This window comes from Podarcis erhardii (genome assembly GCF_964252035.2).
Source record: "Podarcis erhardii genome assembly, chromosome: 7".
In the NCBI taxonomy this organism is placed as follows: domain Eukaryota; kingdom Metazoa; phylum Chordata; class Lepidosauria; order Squamata; family Lacertidae; genus Podarcis; species Podarcis erhardii.
Window position 1 is genome coordinate 54,909,158 of NC_138511.1, and position 12,996 is coordinate 54,922,153.

General features: G+C 39.5%; 1 protein-coding gene across 2 annotated transcripts in view; it reads right to left on the reverse strand.

Moving 5' to 3' along the window:
* HYDIN (HYDIN axonemal central pair apparatus protein) overlaps positions 1–12,996 on the reverse strand; it is a 135,688-nt gene that overhangs the window by 76,733 nt on the left and 45,959 nt on the right. For both annotated transcript variants that reach the window (XM_081872290.1, XM_081872291.1), the window contains exons 20-23: positions 11,159–11,399; positions 6,071–6,214; positions 3,879–4,022; positions 3,347–3,660 (exon numbers count right to left, since the gene is read on the reverse strand). In XM_081872290.1, coding sequence (XP_081728416.1) covers positions 3,347–3,660; positions 3,879–4,022; positions 6,071–6,214; positions 11,159–11,399 — 843 coding nt within the window. The remainder of the gene's footprint in view (positions 1–3,346; positions 3,661–3,878; positions 4,023–6,070; positions 6,215–11,158; positions 11,400–12,996) is intronic.

Sequence of the window (12,996 nt, forward strand, 5' to 3'; positions counted from 1 at the left end):
AAGAAAGTAAAAGAAGGAGATGCACAACCAAGACACCTACCTGCCTTCTAAGGCTTTCACTTCACAACCGTTCTGATTTTACATTGCAGCCAAAGCACTACCAAATCAAGCTAATAATATTGGGAATGCTGTGTCTAGTTCTTTATATATACTTATGTGGAATCCCAGAGTACAGGTCAGGTGTAGGGAACCTTTGACCCTGCACATGTTGCTGAACTATAGCTCCCATTATCACTGGACATTAGCCATGCTTGCTGCGGCTGATAGGACTTGCAGTTCAGCAACAGCTGAAGGGCCAAAGGTTCCCCATACTCAATAAAGATACAACACTGGCAAAGACTCCTAGTGCAGCTAGGAAGCTAGCAAGTGAGAATCATACACAGGTTTGAGGAGCCAGGAGAGCGGACAAGCCCAGTGTGTGCTGGGAAAACAAAATATTCCTGCTTTCCCTGAAGGAAAGTCCTCCGGTTCCCCTGAAACAAATTTGTAAAAAAATTGCATTTACTATGTAGGAAACTAGCAAGATGCCTTATGTGGAAAAGTCCTTGGGATCCTGTAGATCACTTTATGTTGCAAGGACCACCTGGAGCCACCACAGAACAACATCATGGTTCATCCTCTTCCCTTCCCATAGCTGACTTAAGGGATGCTGTCAATCTCAAGTAAAATAGAAGTTTGCTGAAATGGAAACTAGAGCATGGCTCCAACAGCATGCCCTCATCTTGCCTGTCTGCCTTGCCAAATTGCCTCCCCACATCTTTTCCGCCTGGGGTACTTGGCTTGCTCCTTTATCCCACAGTCTTTGGCCAAGCCTTGGAGTTAAATGCAGCTTAGCCTTGGAGTTAAATGCAGCTTCTAAGCCCCACTGCCCTCCAACCATCCTCCTCCTGCTACTAGGGTCCCACACCTGCATTTGTTTGCTTGCTGAAACACTGAAGATGAGGAAGAAAAGTCTCTATGAGCAGCCACAGTAAAAATGTGGCCTGGGACTCTCTAGTGACAAAACCACCAGCCTCAGACCCAGAAATGCTTTGGGTTGGGGTTGCATTTACAGTACTTTAAATCTATCATCTTTCTTTCTTTCTTTCTTTCTTTCTTTCTTTCTTTCTTTCTTTCTCATCCTTCAGACTCCACTGTTTGCCATACAGCTACAAACTGCATTGAAGGGATGACAGCAGTCAGTGTCTGACAGAAAACACTTGGCACAGACCAGGATCAGACTCCTTAATGAGCTCACAAGGAGGAGTGCCTCTCAGTGGCTCCCCCCACCAACCCTCCCCCAGCCAAAAAGGCCTTTCCACTGGGTTGGCTTATGTTTTCCTCGGGAAATTGTTTATTGATGTTATTCAGAATGGCAGACCATCAATGCAGTTGTTATGTTTACTGGACTTCCTGGGGCACTGTGGAAAATCCGTTTGCTGCTGTAATTAAAATAACTGCACGAAGGCCAAGTTTGAGAAAGCAGCAGCACTGCTGGTTCATATATTTGCAAGGAAGAAGGTTTGCAGGCAGCTTGAGAAAAGCTGTTCCTGTTTGCAATCATTTCTACCATTTGCACTCTCTCTCTCTCTCTCTCTCTCTCTCCCCTACTTTCAGAAGAAGAATAAAACCAAAGTTCAGTCATTCTGGGGCATTTAAGGCAGAGGGGAGGCACTGGCAGCGCAGTATAAGCTGCTTATCAAATAGGCAAGAAAAGGGTAGTACCACTGGCCAGATCCTTTTCTCCCCCAATCACTGCAGACCAACTTTGACACCCAGCTGTCATTCATCTGCCATAATAATGATGCTTGATGATTGACAAGTGGATTATCCACAGGGGTAAGGAGAGATAACAAAAACAGCCGGGCTTCAGCTCCCCACCCATCAGTTAGTGGGAGGTGAATTGAAGCCTGCCTTTTGTAGGGATCTACTGCACAAATGCGTTTCCCATGGGGAACTCACTCATGCAACTGAACCAAGCAGAATTGAACTGCCCACTGATCAGCTTACATCAGCCACTCATTGGGTGACATCACCCAATTCATAGGTGTATGTGATTTTGGAAAAAACGGCCATGAGAACCAAATTGGAAACTCTAGCAGGCCAAGACTGGAGGAAAAGCCACATCCTCAGAATGAGGCAGTGTGGAAGGGGGAGCCGAGGGCTTCCTCTCAAGTTGGGTGATTTCCGGCTTTGAAGATGGCGGAGTAGCACACTCCCTGTGTGAGAACATTTTATTGAACTATATACCTGCAGTATGGAAATTATCAACGGGATAACAGAAATAGATTTTCCATGCCCTAAGAGATTGATATTGAGGAATTGGAAAAAATAAGGAAATGATACCGTTTAATCAATGGACTGACAATATGACATCACTGGCAATTTATGAACGGACTGCTTACAGGCAGACACAGACTCTATGGATATGATATGATTAACATTTGGAATGAGTTTATACAAAATGCAGTAGGCTATTAACATTTACATAAGCACTAGGACAATAACACTATACCAATTTATACAAGAATGTATGGGAACATTGTATATTTTTTGCAGGTTTTTTTTTCATATTTTCGCTTTTATGTGTATCTTTGTTGTTGTTTTTTCTCCCTCTCACTTTTCCTTCTTTTTTTCTGTATCACTTTATTTCTTTTAACTGAAATCACCTTAATAAAATATAAATATCAGGGGGGAAAGTTGGGTGGCTGGCGCATCATCCAAATCAGAGTCATCCACAGGCTGACATTGGGAACCATATGTTGGTTTCAAGAGATTATAAACAACGTAAATAGCATATAATTAATACATTTTGATCCAGCCTTTACTTCATCATTGTCAGGGAACTGGGGGCTGAGAAGGGGGAAATGCTGGGAATACAGAGATAAGCCTCCGATCATTAGTAGTGGTACCTCATCAGGGGAGGACGACGATGAAGGGTTGTCAGGAAGCAATGAAGCAGAGAGGGGGGAGCAATTTCTGGGGCTTAGCTCTTCACGTAACAGAGGAAGGAAAAGAGGAGGCTCTGGAAGTGGTTATGCTGGGGAAAACGAAAGCAGCAACCAGTTGCTGCATCTGATTCCAATGAGCCGGATGTGCTCTGAGAGCTCTGAGTGTAAATAGAAGAATGAACCAAATAAAACCTATAAAACTGGCTGGAGGCCCGGACTCTTATCTCTTCTAGCACCCACCAATCATTCCTGACAATCATGGGTCTCAGGGTGGTATCCATTAAGTTCCCAAGTATCTCCCATTGAGACCCAGACCTGCTTAACCACTTAGTAGGGTGACTGTGTCATGTACCCGTAGACAATGTCTTGGGAACATCAGACAAAATCCCAAAGGGAGGACTTATGATTGCTCTTACCTGATCAGGGTCTCATGATCCTCTGTCATGAAGGACCAGCGGTATTTTACAAGAAGGGGGCTGCAGTTGGTCATATTGATCTCACGGACAACTTCTGTGTCATTCAAGATGCAGCCAAAATTCAAATCCATCGTCTCAAAGTGTAGGTTAGGGAAACGCACTTCTCCCCGTAGGTTGATGTGGTCTACATGGGGATGCTCCAGGTAACGGAAAGTCAAGACTTCTTCTGCCACTCGGTTGTACAAGTCATCTCTGTAGAGAGGGTCAAATCTGATACAGAGGTCATGCATCTCCCCAACATCCATAGTTAAGGCCTAAATCAGGAAAGAAATAAGTTTATTTTAAATAAATAAATAACTGATTGGTATCTGCCTACCACTGTAGTTCTTTGAAAATGACTTCTGCATTTTCAGTCACTGGAGACTGTTTGCAGTGCTGTCTAGGACTGGACAGGTCACAACCAGCAGCCTGAACTGTACCCTGCAAAGGGCCTCGTATTTAGAGGCCTGAGGTGAAAAGAGACTCCTCATACCTGACAAGGTACTGGCAGCATTTCATGATCAGTATCACAGAGGGAAAAAGGTTCTTGCAAAGAGAGGAGGACATTGATTGGCAAAGACGAAACATTTTTCAAAGTCAGAGGTTCGTACTGGGGATTCAGGCTATCATTGGGGTCCTGGCAGGGGAAAACAAAAACATTTGAGATGTATTAAAGAACAGGAAAAAATATATATCCTGCTGTACATCACAGCACCAAGTGATCAACCAGAGGATCACTTTCCATCCCATCCTATCAAGCCCTTCCATATTCCATGATGAGAAATGACCTCCTCACAGGAATAGCATTACGCTTTTAATAGCCAGCTACTTGGTACTTGGTACTAGAGGACACCGATTGTTCCCATTCATTGGGGGGGGGGTAGAAACTGATGTGATTCTATTCCCATTTATTTATTTATTTATTTATTTATTTATTCATTCATTCATTCATTCATTCCATGAAATTTACACGCTGCTTGATTGCAAAAAAACAAAACCCTCCAGGCGATTTACAAATTGATATATCAATAAAATTATCAATAAGAAAAGTTAAAATAACAATAGATTACAAACATTAAAACTCACATCAGTTTTATAAACATCTGGGTAGGATTGTCTAAACAAAAATGTTTTTAGCAGGTGCTGGAAAGAGTACAATGAAGATGCCTGCCTGATATCGATAGGCAAGAATTTTCAAAGTTTAGGTAATAATAATATTTGTTATTATTTATACCCCGCCCAGCTAACTGGGTTGTCCCAGCCACTCTGGGCAGCTTCCAACATATATAAAATATATTTTTTAAAAATTACACATTTAAAAGCTTCCCTATACAGGGCTGCCTTCAGATGTCTTCTGAAGGTTATATAGTTACTCATGTCTTTGACATCTGATGGGAGGGCATTCCACAGGCTAGGTGCCACTACTGAGAAGGTACCATCACACTAAAAGATTGAGTTCTTACAAATGCAGAATGGGCACCTGTAACTGTGCCAGTTCCATTGATCAAAGCAGTCAAGAGAACCATGTGTTAATTTTCAAAAGTTATGTCTTCCACATTTCTAAAGCACCGTCAAAAACTCCTATTTTTTCATATAATAATGTCTCTTGGAGGATCTGAATCACACAAGACAGGTATTAGCAATTTAAATCACTGGACTATCAAGTCCATAATATTGTCATATTCTGCCCCTTCCACAAAACTCCTCAGATGAAAATTGACCCTTTAAGTTTGTTTTGAAAATCTTACAGCTTTGATTTTATATTCATATTCACCTGAAGAATTTTTAAATGGTTTTTTAATGTGGTAAGCTTAAATCTATTGCTGCTGATGCAGTTTCCACAATTCCTTCTAATTCCTTTGACATTGCATTTGCCTTATTTCTGAGATGAACTATCAGTTCCTTCCACGTTTCTGTAATAATTTCTTTAATTTAATGAGGATACCTTGAGCTGCAAATTCCTCTCAGCACTGCATTTGTATCTTTTTCTACCATGGCTTTGGCAGTCTTAATTGGGCCAAGTGCCATGCTGTCTCTCTGTTGGCTCATTGCCCTGGCTTCTCTGCAAGGTTCTTGTGGCTTGAGAAAGTTTGATAAACTGCCTTGTTTCGATTTCAGCATATTTATTGACATTCCCCCCTTCTGAGTGGGGGTAAAAAGCTTTCCAATTTTCTGAATTGATCAGCTGCTTTGAAGAGAAATTATATACCCAAGGGCAGGAGCTCCAGGCTACTCAGACATCTTGATTGTTGGCTGATCGTGGCCCTTTCTGTTCCTTCTTAGGAATAATTTCTGTTATGAAGCCACATTTCAGCCCTGAGTTGGAGGAAGCTAAACAAGTTGCAAAATGACCTATTGGCAAGCATGTTTTTGCAGGAGTGAAGGAAAGGCCTCTTTGAGCCTAGGAGTTGGGCTGATCTCTTTGGCAATCATGGTTTTGATGTGTTACAAGGTTGCCCATCTCTGCCTGCACAAACCTTCTGTCAAAACTGAGGTGGCTGTCACTTTAGCTCCTGATGATGCCCAGAACATCTGAGCCTCTTTTGAACTGAAATGTGATTGAGTGTGTGTTTGCAGTTTCTGATCACAGCTCCACCCCCCTTTCCACAACCCACTCCATCCTCTATTCATTCCACTAGCCCTTTGTAACATGCCAGTAAGCAGCCTGATGGCCAAAGCACTAACCTTCTCCACTTGGAATGTGATCTCTTTGGGGAAAATGTGTAGAATGGGTGCAATGAATTCACATATGACATCAACCTTCATGATAAGCTCCTTCCCAGATTGCTTCCCTATGATGGCATGACAGAGCAGCCTTTCCTTTACAACCTGTACATGGAAACAAGAGCACAGTTTTTTTGCCAGAATAAAAGTGGTTGGGCCACTATGCCTGTGGTGCTTTCAGTGGACCCCTGGCCATGGGGCTCCCTGAAAACTATGCCTTGGCTACCATTTGGTTCCAAGCAAAAGAAGCATGAATTGGCAAATATATAATTCTCTTTTGTAGAAGTTTGATTCCTGACAATTCCATATATCCTGAATTCTGCACCAGTTGGTGCCTAAGGATTGACCTTTAAAAGCAAATCATGGAAAGGTGATGATCATACCATCCTTCCACAAAAAGGTTGTATTGGTATCCAGTTGCAACATAACATTTCCCACAGAATTATTTTTTTTTAAAAAAAAAACAACACCTTCTATATAGTAATAAATTAAATGGCTGTGAGAATCAAGGACATAATCAGCCATTTGTGTAAATGGTAGGGATGTACAAGCACGTCTCAATCTGTTCCAACATTCATCCACATTTTCATCTGATATTTTCTGTTCCACTGTGATTGGTTTATTGTGCACAAGTCTCACTACTGTTTCAATGTAACTTTTTACATATATTGCACAATAGATATGCATATCTCAGCCATCAACAAATATTTAGAATTCAGCTGTGTTCCCTTTGAAAATTAATTAATTTCCAGAGGTGTAACTGTCAAACTTTTGCTTCAGAAAACCCAATGAATCTTGTGGCACCATAAAGGCAAAGCTAATGGCCAATCATTCTTCTTCTTCTTTCTTCTTTGGTGATCACTCATAGCCAAGTAAGATTGTCTTCCATAAACACTGTTTTAACAATGAGTTCGTATGTCCCGAATTGACCAGATTTGGGTTTCTGGTGAATTAACTACAAGAATATTGAAGATTGAGATTCAACCCAAAGTATTATCAGACCACAACGCGGTTAAAGCCATTCTAAAAGGGAATGAAGAAAGATCTTTCAGGTGGAGACTAAACGAAAACCTTCTGGATGATCAAAAAATTGTGGATAGGGCTAAGAAATGTTTGACGGACTATTTTGTGAATAACTCTAACAAAGGAACGAAAACGAGTACGGTTTGGGATGCCAGCAAAGCTGTAATGAGGGGATTTTTTATTCAACAAAACTCAATCAAAAATAGAATGAGAGAAAAAGGGAAGAATGAAATCTTAAAACAAATAATGGAAAATGAAAAGAAACTGACTATAAGACCAAATGACGAGAGGGCTAAACAGAGTATAAAAATGCTTCAGACACAATTTGCAATGATAATCAATAAAGAAGTGGAATGGAACATAAAAAGGATGAAGCAAAAGAATTTTGAATTCGCAAATAAATCTGGAAAATGGCTTGCGTGGCAAATTAAAAAAAGGAAGGAGCAAAGTACGATCAACAAAATCAGAATAGAAGAACAAGAGATAGAGAATCCGAAGGGAATAAGGAAAGGATTTGTGGATTTTTACAAAGATCTATATAAAAGAAAAGAGAAGCTTAATATTAAGACAATAGAAGAATATTTGAAGAAGAAAAAGGTGCAAAAAATATCAGAAAGTAACAAAAATAAATTGAATGAACCAATAGGATTGGAAGAGATTTCAAGGGCAATAAAGGATCTAAAAAGTGGAAAGGCACCAGGACCGGATGGATTCAGTGCAAGATATTATAAAGAAATGAAACACATCCTACTTGTACCGCTGAAAGAAGTAATGAATAAGATATTGGAAAAAGGAGAAATACCTGAAACATGGAAAGAAGCATACATAACGTTAATTCCCAAACAAGATTCAGATCTAATGCAAGTCAAAAACTATAGGCCAATCTCATTATTGAATAATGATTACAAAATGTTCGCAAATATTCTAGCAAACAGATTGAAAAAGGTATTAAATGAAATGATACATAAGGATCAAGCAGGATTCCTTCCTGGCAGACAAATGAAAGACAACATAAGAAATGTAATTAATATAATTGAATATTTGTCTAGTGGGAAGGAAAAACAAGCTATGCTAATTTTTGTGGACGCTGAGAAGGCCTTTGATAATATCTTTTGGGAATTTATGTTAAAGAATTTAGAACATATGGATGTGGGCCAATCTTTTTTGAGTGGTATACAGGCGATATATTCAGAACAGAGAGCAAAACTAATTGTAAACAATGTCATAACAGAAAATATTGCCATCACGAAGGGTACAAGACAAGGATGTCCGTTGTCACCGCTGTTATTCATATCGGTTCTGGAGGTTTTTCTAAGAACAATAAGAAACAACGAAAAGATAAAAGGTGTAACAGTGGGTGGTAATCAATATAAGGTCAAGGCCTTTGCTGATGACTTAGTCATAACTATAGAAGATCCCATACAGAGTGTTCAAGAGGTGTTAGAAGAAATTGAGTATTTTGGTCAGGTGTCAGGCTTTAAATTAAATAGGAATAAAACCAAGATAATGGTTAAAAATTTAGATTAAGAAGTGATAGAAGAAATACAGCAACAAACAGAAATGAAAGTGGTTAAAAAAGTAAAATATTTAGGGATTACGTTAACTCCCAGGAATATTGACCTATTTCAAAATAACTACGTACCTACTTGGAATAAAATCAAATGTGATTTAGATGTATGGACAAGGATGAGACTATCGTTATGGGGAAGAATCACAACGATAAAAATGAGCGTGCTACCGAAATTGTTGTTTTTGTTTCAAACAATACCAATAATTAAAGGTGTGAAAATATTTAAAGAATGGCAAAGAACAGTGTCAAGATATATCTGGCAGGGCAAAAAGCCCAGAATTAAATTTAAGATATTGACAGATGTAAAAGAAAGAGGAGGCTTTGCCCTGCCAGACTTAAAGTTATATTATGAAGCTTCTTGTCTTTGCTGGTTAAAAGAATGGATAAAATTAGAGAACACAGAATTGTTGGACTTAGAAGGATATGATAATAGATTTGGGTGGCATGCGTATTTATGGTGTGATAAGAACAGAGTGCACAAAGGTTTTGGAAATCATATTTTTAGAGGAACGTTAATTGAAGTGTGGAACAGGTACAAAAATCTATTAGAGCCTAAAACTCCAATGTGGCTATCGCCATTGGAAATAATGAGTACTAAAGGGGTCAATATGACAGGGAATTGGGCCACATATGAAAATTTGATAATCAAAGAAGGAGATAAGTGGAATCTGAAACCATATGAAGAGGTTAAAGAAAAGGTGAATGTTTGGTTGCAATATTTCCAATTGAATGCAATGTTTAAAAAAGACATGCGAGAAAAAGGTTTCTTAGGGAAAAAATCGAGGTTTCAGCAAGAAATCTTGAATAGTTTTGTAAAAATATTGTCAAAAATGTACAAATTATTACTTGAATGGCACACAAAAGATGAAGAAGTAAAAACGGTTATGATTCAATGGGCCAAAGATTTTGGTTACAATATACAATTAGAGGAGTGGATTAAACTTTGGAAAGAGGGAATGAAATTCACCGCATGTACTACGATAAAGGAAAACGTTATGAAAATGATATTCAGATGGTATATAACTCCTGTGAAACTTGGAAAGATGTTTAAAGTTAGTAATAAATGTTGGAAGTGTCAAGAGAAAGAAGGGACATTTTACCACATGTGGTGGGAATGTAAGAAAGTGAAATGCTTTTGGGAAATGATTTATAATGAGATGAAAAAAATGTTGAGATACTCTTTTGTAAAGAAACCAGAAGCATTTTTACTTGGTATAATAGGGAATGATGTTGGAAAGAAAGATGTGAAGTTATTTAGATATGCAGTAACAGCAGCCAGAATTTTGTTGGCCCAAAGGTGGAAACAGGAAGAAATGCCAACGAGGGAAGAATGGAGAATGAAATTGATGGAGTACGCAGAAATGGACAAATTAACTGGGAAAATTCGAAACCAACGCGATCAGAGATTCACCGAGGACTGGAATAAATTTACAGAGTATATGAAAACTGTGTGTGATCAGGAAATAACGCTTGTTGGATTTCAAGAAGCTTTGTGAAAAAATAAACTGGAATGTCGCTTAAAAGAGATGATAAAATAGGGAATGTCAAAGTGCAACATAAATGTATGAAATGTGAGAAGTTGTGATAAATATGAAAATTGTCAGATAGGCTGATGGAAGTCAAAAAGAATGTATAAGTTAAATTGGATGTTAAATTATAAATGAATTGGTTATTGGAAATTTGAATAAAAATTAATTTCAAAAAAACACACCAATGAGTTCGTAAGTGACTGTGGAGACCAATTCTGGATCCACTGCAAACCTAGCCATGTCTACTCAAAAGTAAGTCTCATTGAATTCAGTGTGGCTTACTTCCATGTAAATGGATTAGGATTGCAGCCTTGCAGTGTTGATTTTAAAATTCAGTACTGTATAGCCTTAATCCTGTCTCATTTTTCTCCTGCAGGCATTAGGGAAGGCATCAATACCCTGTTGATATTTTGCTCTTTGTGCCCTGGATTATATTAATTCCTGAGAGCATATCAGACATTTCACTCTAATGCCACTTATATTAGTCCTTTTTGTAATGTAACATTTTATTTCATTAATATGTATTTTATACAGAAAATGGTCTCTTGCTGTGATTTTACTCACAGACACACACACACACACACACACACGTAGGATGTAGGTTGAACATGGGTCAAGGTGGCCCTCAGCCTGAAAAAGGTTCGTCTCTCCTGGATTAAGCACTCTTGACAAAATAATTGAATATTGAGCTTTGATCAGGCCTTGTGGAACTCTCCTTACATCAGTTATAAACACCCATATATGGTTTTTTGAGATTGACTATATGGTAGCTACAGTAACCCATGGCAACAAGTAGTTGAAATGCAGCTGATGCTACTATGGCAACTTGTGACATGGAAGCAATCCTTGAAAGAAGTTGGTTCATTTCCAGAAATAAGTAACTGAGAGCCCAAAATGCCCCCAACAAAGAGGTGAAAGTCTCTCTACCTTGGGAATGTCAGAACAGCCTTCCAGCATCATGTCCATGCTTTTTCCTGGGGTCAGCTCCATCCTCAGTGGTTGAAGCTTAAAGAGCGGAAGTTCAGAGGACTTCTTCTTTGTGTTAGCACTGATGGGAGGGAGGGTGTTGCGCTGGCGGAATGGGGGGAAGCCTTCTGTCATCCAGTAGAGCTGATGCGTTCGGCGCCCACGGTTAGTGATCTTGAAGCGATAGCAGCAGGAATCCAAGCTAGGAAAGGAGGGGCAGAGAGGGGCTAAATCTCAGGACAGCAAATAAGAATGGTCTTTACTATATATTGTGGAATATTTATTTAAGGGATTTAGATGCAACCCTTCAATATCAATATTTCCAGGGCAGCTGACAAGTTGAAGCAAACACCACACAAAACAAGATTAAAAACTAGAGGTGTGTACTGCTCCCAAGATTTTATGCTCCCAAGCATCCCAGTTTGTTTGAGAGTTGCTCTATCTTTTTCCAAGGACCAAACTAGTAAGATCTGTTGAAAAGAAAGTTTCTCTATAATGGGGAATCTAAAAACAGCTCAAAATTATTTTTCTTTTCATTGAAGTGAAATTAAATTTGTTGGCATAGGGGTCCCTCCAGAGTAGATTACACCTATTACAGGTTGTATACTGATACATCCAGAAAGTTTTTGTTTTTAAAAGAAAAACTATTGTTTTCTGCCAGAACTGGAAACCATTTGCAGCTAAGGGGAAGAAGCATGCCAAATGTCAGAATAATAGGTGACATGTTTTCCTGTCAGAGAAGACTACCATTTTTTGAGTGGCTATGATAGCAATCATAGTGGGGCAAAGGGTGAGGGTCCCAGAAAAGACAGGGGTATGTGAAATGTCCCCTCCCAAGGAAGGACTGTTGCCCCAAGGATCACTGGTGAGGATAGGTTTGTGATTTCCAGCAGGATTTTGGGGGGATACAACCTCATCTCTCCGGGAGAGAATTTTCTCTCCATTGACTACCATGGAGGAAGGGGTGATTGTGGAAACAACAGTATAGATGCATGTGAAAAATAACACCTTAAAATATTTACTTCAACATCCCTCTCACAGATCAGTGTTTAATCCCAGGCATCAGAAAATAAGAGGCTGGGATTAGAAGATAGACCCGTCTGTCAAAATGAAAAAAATCCCCCATCCCTCCACCACTGCTTCCCACTTCAACGGAGGGCATTTCCCTAATTAGCTTGATTTTGCTTTTTATAAAATGAAGCCATCACTCTAAGGGCACCCATGTCCATAAAGCAACTTGTGATAATAGGAGGTCCCTAACCCAGCTCAATCCTGCTCATGTGAAAACCTCACCCAAATCACTCCTATTTGCCTCATAAAATAATTCAGAAAGCAACCTTCATAGAAACAAGAGGGAGAGAGCAGATAAAGCAGCATAATAATAAGACAGAGATGTCCTCAAGGATGAAAAGGCAGCAAGGTTTCCAGACACACCTCCTTGAGAAGAGCTTCCTACAGTGGTTTACCACCAGTGATAAAGCCTTTCCTTTGTCACCACCCATCTTACTTGACAGGGTAAAGGTACCTGCAGAATTACATCTAAAGTTTATCTCAGGGTATAGTGAGGTTCATGTTGCTGGAGGCAGTGCTCCACATAGCAAGCCATGAAGGACTTCAAAGGTAAGCATCAGTATTTTGAATTGTGCATGGAAATGGGTCCAAGAGTTGTTAAGTACTGGTGAATATTTTCCCACCACCTGGTCCAAGTTGAAAGCCTAGCAGTAATACTTGGAACTACTTGCAGTTTCCAAATAGTCTCCAAAAGCATCCCAACACACAGTGCACTGCAGTGACATAAT